Source organism: Antedon bifida, chromosome 5 (assembly GCF_963402885.1).
Source record: "Antedon bifida chromosome 5, ecAntBifi1.1, whole genome shotgun sequence".
Taxonomy (NCBI): domain Eukaryota; kingdom Metazoa; phylum Echinodermata; class Crinoidea; order Comatulida; family Antedonidae; genus Antedon; species Antedon bifida.
In genome coordinates this window covers 3,596,536-3,611,512 of record NC_136230.1, presented here as the reverse complement: position 1 = coordinate 3,611,512, position 14,977 = coordinate 3,596,536, and the positions used below count along the sequence as shown (strand labels likewise).

Here is a 14,977-nt window from a genome sequence, read left to right as displayed (position 1 = left end):
TGGTCGTTGTTGAATAGATGTTGGAAAAATTATAAATTGATTTGGCAATTCGATCAACTTAAAAAAATGATAAAACAATACAATACAATAAACATAACTTATTATTGGATTGCTTGCTATCTACAATGATAATGACTGTCGTTTTTATTTATAAATAATCAAAACAACAAAGTCATTACAAAAATTTACTTCGGTGTTTTGAAAGTAATTGTTACATTTCATATTATATGAATGTTAATGACTTTTGCGTTTTTGAGCTATTTTTATATAATGGAAATGCTTAAATCATCATGTCATTACAATACCGTATAGGAACGTACCATCATGGTGATGATGATCTATGCTCAAATCTTGTAATTAGTGATAGATAATGTAATCGGGATCCGGCGCTACGTTTTTCAAGTTCTTTTTTCCTTTTAAATTTACTGTTTTTACATAACGTATTTTAATATTGTATCGTTATGCACTTTGTATTTTTTTTTTTTTTAATACAAATTTAAATTACAATTACATGATGTGTTTGCCAATAAATTTGAACTTAAATTTGAAATGGCTAGTTACTTAAGACGAAGACGAGCTAGATTCGCATTATATTGTTTGAATAAACTGTAAAATGAGAAAAAGGGTGCATAGTAGCATAGAGGAATTTCTCCAGTTATTGGTTTACTGTTATTATGCTGATGAAACGACGTACGTTAAATTGTAGTTTGGAAACAGCACCCTCTATATTTGAATACAAATCTCTCTCTCGTAGATCCTTATCCTCCTCGTCTGCGCGCGAGTAGTATCATAACTGCGCTGCCAGGCTGACTTCTGGCGGAGCAGCTGATTTCAACCATCCACAATGTGTTTTTAGCAAGCGTTTTCATTCATATGAATCTTGAGACATCCGTAAAATTGTTTTATAGCCTGCCAGAAATGTCGGTGTGGATTTTCTAAAACGGAAATCCTTATTTGTAAAACAGGTATTTCACGATGAACTCTTTCAATGACAGTTCTCGTAATTATAGTGAACAACAAGCAGAGGAAGATAGCGGAGTGAATTGTCGAGACTCAAGCCCCAGCGATAGCGAATCACCACTGACAAGCACCACCACAAACGCTCGTCGCCCTGACTCTTCCCCGGAGGAGCACCTAAAAGATGCGGCAGGTACAAATCGAACCATGCTTACCGAAAATAGCGAATTAGATTCTTCATTTAAACGTTTTAATTTAATGTTATTGGGTTGTTCTGTTCTTGATAAAAGAATTACTCAACCACTTTTGCCATGGATTGTTGCCGAAGTGAAGCATGTAGCACAGGGAAAAGAGGAACCGATAACTCTTGAAGTTTGCCATCAAACAGTAAAAGGAATTGTGAACAGAACAGGGAAAACTGCCTTCTGCCATCACTTGCAAGGCATTGGCAGGTTTTGTAGAGGTATTGACAAACAATATTTCAGTTATTTATGGAGACGGGAAAGTGATAAACCGTTTACGTGTTTTGTTTTTAAAGTAGAAAATTTAGAATTGGTAAGTATTAAAAAAATGAATGCTTGTATTGTAATTGTATTGTACAAATACTATTTAGAATTTTTTTTAAATGTCATTAAAAAAAAATTATTTGATTTGTTGTAAAATGTTCAATTTTTTCAAAACCAAACAGGTGGTACAGTAGTCAGTACTATACTGTATATATTCTTGTTTTTAAGTGTCAACTCCTCTGATTCTGAATAAATTTCAGGGCAGAGCAGTTTTTTTTTTTATGTTTTAGTTTTTTTTCTTTGTACGGTTATCGGCATTGATTTATGCTACCATTTAAAAATAAACTGGCTCTTTATTAAATATTAAAACATAAACAAATGAATTCCACTACTGTATATTTTCAACCAAGAAAACCATTAATACAATGACAATAATTTTTCGAGATAATCAAATGTTGATTTAAATATCCATAATTTCTTATCTTCTTAAAAAATTTTAAATAAACATCTTGCCATGGAAGACATTTTCCGTAATGTTTCCATTTACTGTATGACAAATATTTATTCTGTGTCTGTTTTCACATTTTTGATTCGTGCTGTTTGTTTAAAATGCGTCGGAGCATGTGATGATTCATTTTGATTGATTATTATGATAAAACATCTAAATATGGTTGTCAGGAAATACCCATTGGTTTATTTTATAACATCATAATAATATTAAACATAACATAAAATTTACGATGCAGATAATTGAATTGTTGAAAGTGATATAAAGTAAAATTATTAAGAATAAGATACAGTTTATACTCTGCTCTGCGGACAAAAAATAAGACTGATATTGATAACAAATAAATTATTAATGATATTTAATATGCATACATTGAACATGAGAGAATACAATATTAATTGTTTACTGTTGTTTAATGCAGTCCTGCTATACCATGATACTTGTATACAAAGCTATTTGGTACAGTAATTAAAATTGATTGGCATCATAACTTTATAATACAGTACATATTACATGATAATAATACAGATATGCATTCTTGTGCTACAATACTTGTAATATTGATAAAAACTATCTTTTCAAATTCAGGACATTGCTTGAAACACAATAAAACCCGTACTTAATGGTTTTATGATAATTTACTCAATTCAGAAATAGGAATTATATAGCTAGCTGTGTCGTCGTTGGCTGTATTGTGACGTTGGAAGCAAAATGTCAATTTCTACAAAGTAAATGGTGTGTGATGTTAATGTCGAGAGCTAGTCATATTACTGTATGACATTTCGAAATTTGCTCTTAATATTCACCACGCAATGAACATAAAATCCTATCATGGTATTTAAGTGCTAGATTCAGTATATTTAACAGTAGGTAACAGATGAGGATAGCATTGGATATAATATTAATTAATATTTTATTAACATTCAATTCAGACCATATCATTCATATGAGTTGATTTTACATTTAAAACTTGAAGGAAAAAAATCATTTTATAATAGTCTGCAAACCTATCATTTCTTTTCAAGAATGATTTTTTTTAATCAGTTACTATATTTCATATCATATTTTGTCAAGAATTTATATTAATAAAAAAAAATCTTAATGCACAAAGCCTGTAGTGTAAGCGCTTCACATTATTATTACCCTGTCCATTTTGGTTTAAAAATGTCTGAAAACAATCTTATATGTTGCATCATTGTAACATCACTAGTGTTTTTAACCTAGAGCTCTCAAGATATGAAATTGAATATTCAGGTAATACAAAGCTAATACTGTTACCTCCTAATTCCTGTATTGATCATTTTATACCTGTCTACCTATGTGGGAAGGCCAAAAAACACCATGACTCATTTTGAGCTAAGACTACAATGGTTTTAACATAGTGTATATAGCACTATTCCTCCTCCATTGATACATAAAGGCTGTCTGCTCTATGCATGTTATTAATATGATAAATAATAAATATACAGTTTAAGGTAATATCAAACAAAGAGACTCTAATATTAATGATCCTTAATATTTATAATTCTAAAATGTATTAATTTTGAAGCAGAATAATACTTTTAACTTTATTTAAGCTTGGTCTTCACTAGTTTGACAAAAAAAAATGTGATGTGCCCAAATATGGTAGTGATATACACAAATATGGTAGTAATATACACAAATATGGTAGTAATACGACATTATCATGTCCGTATATGGGCACATCACATCATGGAGGTATAAAATTTAATCTTATTTTATACCTCCATGATCACATGTTGTTGTCACATAAAGTTTGATAGTGTAGGCAGAACTTTAGCCGATTCCTGGTGAGAACGCTGCCGTTTATTGGTGTAGTATTATCACAATTTAAACTCTTAGAGTACCCTTAACCGTGGAAGTAAAAGTATATTACTTTATTTGGATTATGTTAAAGCTTACATCTATAATAATATTGAAGCTATACCTTTCCAACTTTCATACACGGTGCGTTCTAAAAAAATAAATATATAGACAACACACAAAATCAATATAGTTTCGAAAAAAACCCTGCAATGTGATGATATCATTTTTCACCAAATTGGTGTATCCAAAGAGTTCAAGTACCGCTACTAGTAATGTACAGTATACACTGTATAACATATGAGAACCGTCAATCCATTATTATCTATAATTTTGAAATTATCTTATGTTGACATTTGGGAGTACTGTATCTATTTAACTAATCATATTATTAAGGTCAATATAATATAGGGGTCAAAGTTTTTGATATGTGGCAATACAGTAGTAAAGGGGTGCCTACTACTATTAAAGTACTAACACTACAGTCTGTGTACAGTACAAATATTAGTTCACGCTTCAGTGGATATTGAACCGAGAAATTTATGGTTCTGTCAATTATCCCAATAAAACTTCATGTAAAAAATTATAATTTTTATTGTGCAAGTATATTTGTAAAGAAAATGTTATTCAGGTATATAAAAATATAGCCAAATACTACTGTACAGTAAAGGTATTTATGATAGTTTTAAAAATTAGGCATATAAAAATATATACTAAAGAGCTTTTACAATGATTTTAAAAATATTCATACAAAATGAAACTTTAAATAAAATTACAAAAAAACAGCCAGACAAAAAAAAATTTAAAAAAATGACAGCTACAATAGAAAAGATTAAATATTAATAGACATACTATACTGTAAATTGTATTAATAATAATTAATAAATAAAGTTAAAAGTTATCATGCACCAAATTAATTGTTATAAACTTCTTGAATTAAACATTGAAACTAAAATTCTCTTCCTTCTTTTCTTTCCTAGGTGAGCACAATCCACTCAACTATACGTGAAGCAGCGAAAAGTGTCGAAGGAAAATCGTACAATCAAAGCGACAGCCCACAGTTAAAAGAACTGCCATTTTATACTGACTCTATTGTAGATAACAGTAATAGCTATGAAGTGTTATACTGTGGAAGGGTCAGCGTATCGCACAAGAAAGCGCCACCCTCTCTCATCGACGAAGCTATCAGTAAATTTAAAGATTATGAAATTGAGGACTACATTGATAGGCGGCGTCGACACTACTCGACAGGAGACCAATCACGATCGAGGTCGAATAGCGTCGGCGAGGGAAAGAAATCACAATCGTTTGACGATCTAGAAAATGTAGCGGACATGAATGTACCTGTACTCTCAAGAAATACGAGTTCAGAATCCCTAGATTCAAATAAAACGGACAGTGAATGTGAAGAATTCGGTATCCCGCGGTCAAACAGCGATGCTAGTAATTGTTCTGCTCGGCACTACGTGCCTGTAAAACGTGGCAGCGTCCCGAACTTTGACAGACAGTTAAGTATCGCCACGATGTTGATGCGTAAACACAATCCACAGAATCGAACCATGTTGTTCCAGATCGGCAAGGAAACCTTAACGTTGATCAGTCCAGGAAAGAAAACGGCCGTGATGGCAAAAAGATTCTGTGATATTTCCTTCTGTTCACAGGTAAATAATACTTTATTAAATATGGCAATTGGGACTGTTGGAGGTGGGGGAGATACTGTATTATAGATAGTGCTAAACTATAGAATAACAGTTTTTATTCTGCAAGTAGACACATGAGAATAAACTATGTTTAATATATAAAATGTACAGTATATATTACTATATAGGTATTTACTATTCAGTGGAGACCTCTCTTGAGCAATACAGGTAAAAGCACCCAAGAGGAGTCCATCCTCAAGTTTGAATTTAAAAAGACTAAAAGTAAACCCCCTACAATTTGGTAATCAGGTAAAACACCCATCATGATCCCTGACTCAATTTTCTTTAATAGTTGAGTATTTCCATGTGGTACTGTATTTCATGGCACATCTTACTGTAAGCTCTGTCTACACTATCAAACTATTGTAGTTTTACAAAAAAAGTGTGATGTGCCCAAATATGGTAGTGATATACCCAAATATGGTAATGATATGACATGTTAATATTATGGGCACATCACATTTTTTTGTCACATAAGATAAAGTTTGATAGTGTAGACAGAGCTTTAAACACCTACAGTATTGCCGACATTTGACAATACAGTATTTTGTATGCAAGTACCTACTGTAACTGTATAACTGTAGACTTTATTTGACATTTCACACCTTTACAGTACTGCATTGTAGGTAATTGCGTCTTTATATTGACTACCTCGTCAACGAGCTTACTCAACCGTAGACATGCACTCTCTTGTTTAATTAGTTTAGCCTAATAATATTATTTAATCGTACAGCAGTAACCTTTATACTCTTGTACTGTAAATCAAATAGCATAAAATTTGACACATAAAAAAACTTTTAATAATTGATAACAACTTCAGTCTCCTCTTCTCTTTAAAGCTTTGCAAACATTATCAAACTAGTTTGACAAAGAAAGTGTGATGTGCCCAAATATGGTAGTGATATGCCCAAATATGGTAGTGATATGCCCAAATATGTTAATGATATGACATCATCGTGTCCATAGCCGCACATCACATTTTTTGTCACATAAAGTTTGATAGTGTAAACAAGGCTTAATACAGTTAGTTGCTGGTGGATGGACAAATAATATCAATTGAAAAATTCTAGATCTGTTCATCCTTGCATAATTTCACAGTATCACTATCATACCTGTACCATGTTGTTATAACACTATACAGTATAATATTAAGTTAATATTCCCAATGAAAAGTAATCTGTTGCATGAAAAGTTGATATGAATAATACCTTATACGTTATAATGCTAATTGTATGTCTGATTTGAACTATGACACACAATGTATGCAAGGCACAGTATTCCTACTTCCACGACTTTTTTTTCAAATTAGAATATAGTTTAAATTAAGTTGACGTCTGTTCTATTCCTTCTATTTGCGTGACACCACCCACAATTAAGCACATGACAACTTTTTTCTTATTACTGTACGTGCATTGCAATGCATGCCTATAGACTAATTACCATTGGCATTCACGTCAACATATTCATTATCGTTATTGATTTTCAGCGATCTTCTTCATTCAAAACCGACTCAGTCTCTGCTCTTTACGATGCCTTTGGGTTAGATTCTGCATCTTTAACTAACCATTACTCATTTCTAACCTCAATAATAAGTCTAGAGAAGAACTTAGTAATTATAATCAGTCAGTTTTGACATTGCAGGCTTTTTTAATGTGTCCGGTAGAACACCCTATTCCCAACAAAGTGTTGCTACAGTAAGAAATACTGTACTGTACATTAATATCCCTGAGTAGAGATTGGTTGTACTTGTAGTGTTAAAACATATTCCTCCTCATTCATCTCACAAGAAAGAGTCCCTTTCAATAGTGATGTCCGCTGCTAAATAAAGCTCTGTCTACACTATCAAACTTTATGAGACGGAAAAATCTGATGTGCCCATATATGGACATGATGATGTCATACCACTACCATATTTAAGCATATCACTACCATATTTAGGCACATTACACTTTTAGACAGATCTTTAGGATTGGTTGTAGTTTTAACTCATATCTGCTCGTCATTCGTTTCACTGGAAAGTTTTCCCGTCAAGGATGTCCAGATTTCAAATTGTTTATTTCTGGTAGGCGGAGTTGGCAAAGTCATTAACACAACAATAAAAAAAATAGCAATTTTAACTTTGTCATACCACTTTGAACAATTGTGTAAACACACAATAAAAACAAAATGCAACATCAAAAATTGTGTGTGAACAAAGATATTTTTATTTTGTTTTTAGGATCATACCATCACCTTGAACAAATGTGTGTGTGTGGACACACTTTACTTTAATTGAGAATGTATAAATTATTAAATTTTAATTCATATTGAAAGTGACAGATGGCGACATGAAACCTAGGTTACCAGTAATGTAGCATACAAAGTAGTGTGATTAGCTGTATGTTTCTACATTTACAAATAACCCAAAGCAATATTGTATTTAGTTCATTTTCAGTTCATCTATTAATTTTGTTGATTATCAAACACGTTTTCTGATTAAATTCTCTGTTGGCAAGAAAACATATTTTTTTTTTTTAAACTACAGTACTTCAAGAACAGTAATTCTTTTAAAATAGAAACATACTGTTTAGGACTTTGGTAAAAATGTATTGTCATTTGCATATAATACTCTCGAAATTATGTTTGCTCTGAGATATACAAAAACAGATAAATGAAAAACCAACGAAAACAATTACAATTCAAAAAGTGTCATCCACTCCTTGTACTGTACGGATACTGACAATGTAATGTCATATAGTACATTATACTGCTTATCAAAACTCTAATGTTTATATTTTAACACTATGGTCAACCCTATTTGAGGACATCCCTTGTAAGGGGACCCTTTGTTAAGCTCTGTCTATACTTCAAGTTTGATAAAAGTGATATGACGTCATCATGATATGATATGGGCACATCACATTTATTTGTCACATAAAGTTTGATAGTGTAGATAGGGCTTTAGGTTGTGAAGATATCTCCTTAGCATTGCATTAATATAATACTATAATTTTAAATATGAAAACCATAAGTACAAAAACAGTAACAAATGTATAAGTAGGATATATTGTGTCTGACATGTTGTTGTCTGATGATTGAGTCACTGAACTTTTTAAGTAACATAACAGTTGTTGTGGTTGTGATTTGTTTTGCAGAATATTGAACCACAAAGTTCATAAGGACCAAAACATTTTTCAGATAAGAAAGACACAGTAATATGATAAGAGTCTTTGTTTGTTCAGACAATATAATATGTGCTGTACAATTGTGTACAGTAGTGTAGTTATCTGTATATGTATCCGTGACGTACAATCACCATCTCTGGTTATCGCGTACGTCAGTTACATAATGTACTCCCGTGAATATTAACTAAAGTGTACAGTATAATAATTATATAGTACAGTGTAGTTCTGAGCTGAGCAAAGTGATGCCTTGAATGTTGGAATGGCGCTATATAAATCAAAAGATTGATTGATTGATTGATTGATGCCTGCGCACATCGTGTAGTATTGTGTCCTTTGGTCACAAATATTGTACAGACTACAATAGGCTAAATAGGACATCCATGCATAATATTTTTTGCCGAGTTCCTCTGTATATAAAGGTGTCTGCCTCCGCTCCTCTGCCCCATCCCTCATCCTTGAATACAGTGTACTACTTTGGTCGATTAGTATTCTCGCAAACATGTTTTTACTGATAAATTATAATGACTGCACCTTTATATACTGTAGTATAGGAAGTAATGAAATGAATAGGAAATGCCCATATTACTGTATACACAAATATAGACTAGTAGACTTGTATTGTCATCAAAGGAAACAATAACATAGGCAGATTATGATCTACAGTTAATATCAAAACAGATATATTTTTTGACTAATAAAATGTGCCCTGTCTGGTTTTCAGACCAAATAATTCAAATAATGAACTTAATGGAGTAGACTTGCTAATAGTTAATTCACATGCGCAGTTTATTATTTGTAGTTTATTAATTGTATCAATTACCATCTCCTTTCATTTACCATTCTGATGCAAAATCTTGCTTTTTTTTTAAATGCAACATTTTTTACTACAACTAAAGTATCAATCTCAAAGTTTGATGAACAACTTTATTGCTTTCAAATGGTAATTTAAATAAAATAAACACTAAACACTATTTGAAAAATATTCAAATGTAGCACATACTGTAGATGGTGAATCTATTGAAAAAGAATGAAAACCAAAGATTAAATTGATATTGTTATGATGACATGACATTTACATCTGATAACTTTGTTCTTATAGGGAATAAAACACCCAGCATATTTTGGTTTCATCTGTAGAGAAAAAGGCAGTTACATGTGTTATGTGTTCAAGTGCCAGTCAGAGCCTGTTGTAAGTATGAATATCATGTTTAAACAGTTATTAAAATGCTTAAAACATTATAGAGAATGGTGCTGTATGTTCACAAGCACTTAGTTGATCATGATCAAGTTTTAATGTGAACTTTTCTCATCATGAGCAAGGCTAGTTTAGTTAGTGCTGTAACTTCAGGCTAGCTGGCTACGGGCTTGTTGAACCAGTTAATCTGTGCTACTGTATACCATGTTTAGCTTGGCACATCAGTCTTTTACAAAGTTGCATGTTCACATTGTGAGGAACTTGATCATGATCAACTTTGAATATTATGCAGCTATTCTCAATGATATATTACTAACTAGTAAATGTCATACAATGATATTAGATTCTATTCTAGTTTTCATCAAAGATTGGTTCATTTCATTGATTGGTGAATTAACCTACTTTTATTGACAAACTACACAAGAGCAATATGAACTGTTTCCAAGGCAAACTTTAGCATGCAGTTACTGTTTTATTTAACTAAACAAGAATAGCCATGTTATTGCCCTAACCCTTTACCCTTCAGTAAATGCCATTCTCTTTAAAAAAAAAAAACTAAATGTCATTTAGTTTAAATCCAGATGTTTTCCATCGTAATTGTTTTTTTTCTTGTCTTTACTGCTACAAAGGCTACATTTGATTATTGACCATTTGTATCAAGTTTATTTTGATGTTACTGTATTTCTAAACGAAGCTAATATTTTATTGATTTAACCTATTTTCATTCACCCGTTATATTTCTTGGTTTTCATTAATTTGTTCACAATTGAATTAAATCGAATGACAATTATAAATAATGTAAATTGAAATTAGTATTGACTGACTGTAATTATGTTTTATGTTTACTGTTGAAGGGGTTTTCCATTGCAGATTGAAGACTGTAAAACAATATAACATACATAACAGAGACTCCGAAAGATTCCCATATTTTAGATTTGTTTGTGCTCCCAGTTTTCCACTTTTTCTCCCGAATAACGAAGATTGATTACTGAATTTTGATGCATTATTGTTGTTTTTCGTTCAATAAAATATAACAAACACAAGAGAATTTGCGACATTAGCCATTGTACAACCATCTGCGGTCATAATGTATTTACTTTTTTCACACTGCGCTTCTCGTCTCTCCTTGTCTTGATAATAAATAGAGGGCAGTGATGGATATGGACACCTTTTAGAAATTTGATTCAAGAGCTCAAAAACAACCACGTCTCAATTTTTAACTTCAGATGTTGGCACGTATGATGACTTTTATTAACTTGTATTCATTTTTGTTTTTAAAGGTTGGTGAAATCTTAATTACTTTGAAGCAAAGTTTCCAAGCGGCCATGAACAATATCAAGACACATATCGTTTGCGAAACCTGCCCAATGCACAAACTGCACAAGTTATCACAAGAGCTGGATGGTACGTGTTAGACACTACAGTAACAAGGCAATCTAACAACAGGATGCTGAGCTCTGGAGATCAAAGGGTTTATCTGTGGCTGCGACACAATCAGTTCCGGGCCCCTTAACAGACAAAGCACACCGCAGAAAATATGTACATTATATAGTACTGTTGGTATTTATCACAGCCAGACATAAGATCCTATCAATACGAGCTCAGTTTGCTGTTGTTAGATTAAAGTTATAAGAGATTTGATGAATGTGGGGTTAATCAATGTATATACAGTACCTAATTCAAAATTCATAAATGCACTTAAAGAAATCTCCAAAGACTTCATATGAAATTACACTGTTTACAGATTAATGGAAATATTTATTTCCTATTAAAGCAGTTTATACTTTGGATTACTGTTTTTACACTCTGGGAATACATTATACATTTATACTGTAGTTTGATCAAATACAATCTTGAATAGTCTAGGTCCTAGACTGTGTTTATCGACCTTTTAAAATAAAACATAGATAAATATTTCGGCACGTACTGATGGCGTTTCATATGTGTAATACTTGAGCTTCAACAGACAAAAATTGAAACGCTGACTGGTGAACTAACACAAAAAGACAACAACTACAGGCTTGAAGCAAATTTAGAGCAACACAAATGTTATGTTTTGATCAAAAGTAATATACCGTATGACTATGATTTGTGAGCAAGCTTTTGTGTGATGTTGTATTGTATGCTAATGATGAAACTCCTGGACATGTCAGACTGATTTATACATAAATAAATAAACATACCATTATGTTGTTGGCAGGGATTTGTTTGAGAATTTTGAGTCTTTTAAAAAAAATGACCAGTTTTATGAATACTTTAGCACTGCCAAATTAGGGTGTAAAAAGTACAAGACTATAAAACTGTATGACAGTACAAATCCTATTAAGGGGACAACATCAGGACCCAACAGTACAGTACAACAGTACTGAATGTACCGGAATATTTGGAATATATTTTATAGATATACTTTTAGCACTGCCAAATTAGGGTCTAAATAAGTACAGGTAACAATGACTATATAAAACTCAACTGTACTATGACAGTACAACTCCTATTAAGGGGACACTTCAGGACCAAACAACTGTACTGAATGTACTGGAATATTTGGAATTCATTTGGAATATAATTATACTAATAGTATAGTAGTATACAGTATGTGAGTCCCCTTTATTAAAAATCATGATGATTATGCCATAAAAATAATGATATAAATATTTTAAAGAATTATCTAAGTAATAATATATTAAAATACATTTCCAAATGATGTTTTAACTGTAGTTCATTGTGAATTATGGTAAAACCATAACTGTAAATTTTAAAAACATCTGGGTGACTTCTAAATATTAAGCCGTGATCAAATGTCTTGCTATAATATTAATAACTAAAATTAGCAGCACATGACCTAAATTTAGTAATTGTAATGGGTGTTTATTTATAGACATCATGATGGAAGTGATGATGGAATCATAATGTTGTTGATAATGATAGAATGCTAATTTAATTTTCTTTCTCTGTAATTGTAGGTTTAGTAACGGACGAAGTGCACTCAATATTGTTAAAGAAACTTGATAATGTAAATGACGTCAATAGTGTTCCAGTCCTCCAGAAATTAAAGGTATTTATACATTTTATTTCATTTCTTTTAGACTTGAAGGCTATTATATCAGGATGGGATTTTCCTATTTATATCAGGATGGGATTTTCCTATTTATATCAGGATGGGATTTTCCTATTTATATCAGGGATGGGATTTTCCTATTTATATATCAGGATGGGATTTTCCTATTTATATATCAGGATGGGATTTTTCTATTTATATATCAGGATGGGATTTTTCTATTTATATCAGGATGGGATTTTCCTATTTATATATCAGGATGAGATTTTCCTATTTTTTTTATCCCACTTTTTTTTTTATAAAAAATGTAATCTTTTTCGATACAATTTTGAGTTGTTCGTTTCTTAAAGGGACAGTAATAAAAATCATAAATCCCAATCTCAAATTAATATGACTGGTGACCAATGGAGGACAGGTCCATTTTCTAAATGTCGGGGTAGTTTGGTGTTATTCCTTCCGAGACCAATCAGAGAGATTTTATTAGATGGTGCCCATCCATTGGATGGGAAACTGCTACAGTAGTACAGAGTATCACAGTATTTACATTGCATTAGTTCAAGAGTGTGTCTAAAACAATTAATGATTTTAAATTCATTAAATTTTGCATCAAGGATCTTTGGTAGTCGATAGAAATTGCCATCAAATACAAATCTTGATAAATAGTATCTATTTAATTATTACACTTAAATTCACATATAGTAGTCTATTTAGAGAGAAAATCAACATCAAAATTTAATTTGTATTACTTCGTTGAAAGGTCAACAAAGGTCAACCTCTAGACAGTATTTTGGTGAAAGCTTTGCGTTCATATCGCATTGAAATGCAAAACTTAATAGCTTCACAGTTTAATAGCTGCCATTTCATATCTGTTATAGTGATAGAATTATTGTAGCAATTATTCAAATTTCTCTCACTAATTGCAGTCACTTGCAAGAACAATAATGTATTCAGAGAATATCACAATATTTGTTTAAAGCTCTATCTACACTATCAAACTTTATTTATGTGACAAAAAAATGTTATGTGCCTATATATGGACATGATGTCATATCACTACCATATTTGGACATATCACTACCATATTTGGGCACATCACACTTAGTTTGATAGTGTAGACAGAGCCTAAGTTTACACAGTTATGAAGTTAAGTTACTATAGATGGTACTGAAGTAATAATAGAGAGATGAAGGATGGTAGTTTTTGCAAAACATTAAATCTACAATGCGTACAGTATTAGCCCAGTATACACTGTACATCATAGGGACTTGTTAGGTGGATTTAACCATGGAGGAAATCTATTTCCATGATTTAACGTCCTTCGTCACGGTTCCGAAACAAAATCTTGCTATCGATGTACAGTACCTACTGTACATGACAGTAGGCTCGGGGTGAGCCCCAACAGGCATGCATGTTTATCAAAGTGTTTTGTTCATTTTGTTTGTTTATTAATATTTCATAAATTGTTGATGTTTCTGTGATCTCAAATAAGAGCGAGGCTGATCCCCTATTATTTTAATTTGATTAATATTCAAGTGAATCATAAATTATCATCTAATGTTACTTGTTGTAAGAGAATGAATGGATATAATTTTCATTGCATTACTAAGCATTGACTCTACGACACACTTATATTATTTGAAGTCATTCAAGCGTCAAGAATTGAATTGACTGTTAATTACATATATTTTGTAATTTAGTGTTCATATTTATTTTTCATTCATTTGTTTATTTGCTTTACATGTCCCTTTAATAAACATGAATTAATCAAATTAAATGGAACTTTTTCATACAATTAAAGGGAATGTTTATAAATATTCAATATCAAATTCCTATACAGTACATAGAAACTTACTCTGTGTCTAATCTTACTTAATCGGATAAAGCAATTCTCCCATAGAAATCAATTTCGGACAATTATATAGCAAAGTACCGAATCCTAGTGTTTAGTATATAATATGTATCTTAATCTAAAAAAAAAGTCAAATATATTGTACTTTATTGATCCAATTGTCAGACCTTTACCTACCACTACTATTTTATGTAATATTTTCAAAACCTGTTTCGA

At 31.5% G+C, this 14,977-nt stretch overlaps 1 protein-coding gene across 3 annotated transcripts in view; it reads left to right on the top strand.

The window, feature by feature from the left end:
- Positions 1–821: 821 nt before the first annotated feature.
- Positions 822–14,977, top strand: part of LOC144842860 (TBC1 domain family member 1-like) — a 49,040-nt gene continuing 34,884 nt past the window's right edge. For all 3 annotated transcript variants that reach the window (XM_078699415.1, XM_078699416.1, XM_078699414.1), the window contains exons 1-5: positions 822–1,512; positions 4,776–5,456; positions 9,759–9,848; positions 11,135–11,258; positions 12,818–12,909. In XM_078699415.1, coding sequence (XP_078555541.1) covers positions 976–1,512; positions 4,776–5,456; positions 9,759–9,848; positions 11,135–11,258; positions 12,818–12,909 — 1,524 coding nt within the window. In that variant the 5' untranslated portion in view covers positions 822–975. The remainder of the gene's footprint in view (positions 1,513–4,775; positions 5,457–9,758; positions 9,849–11,134; positions 11,259–12,817; positions 12,910–14,977) is intronic.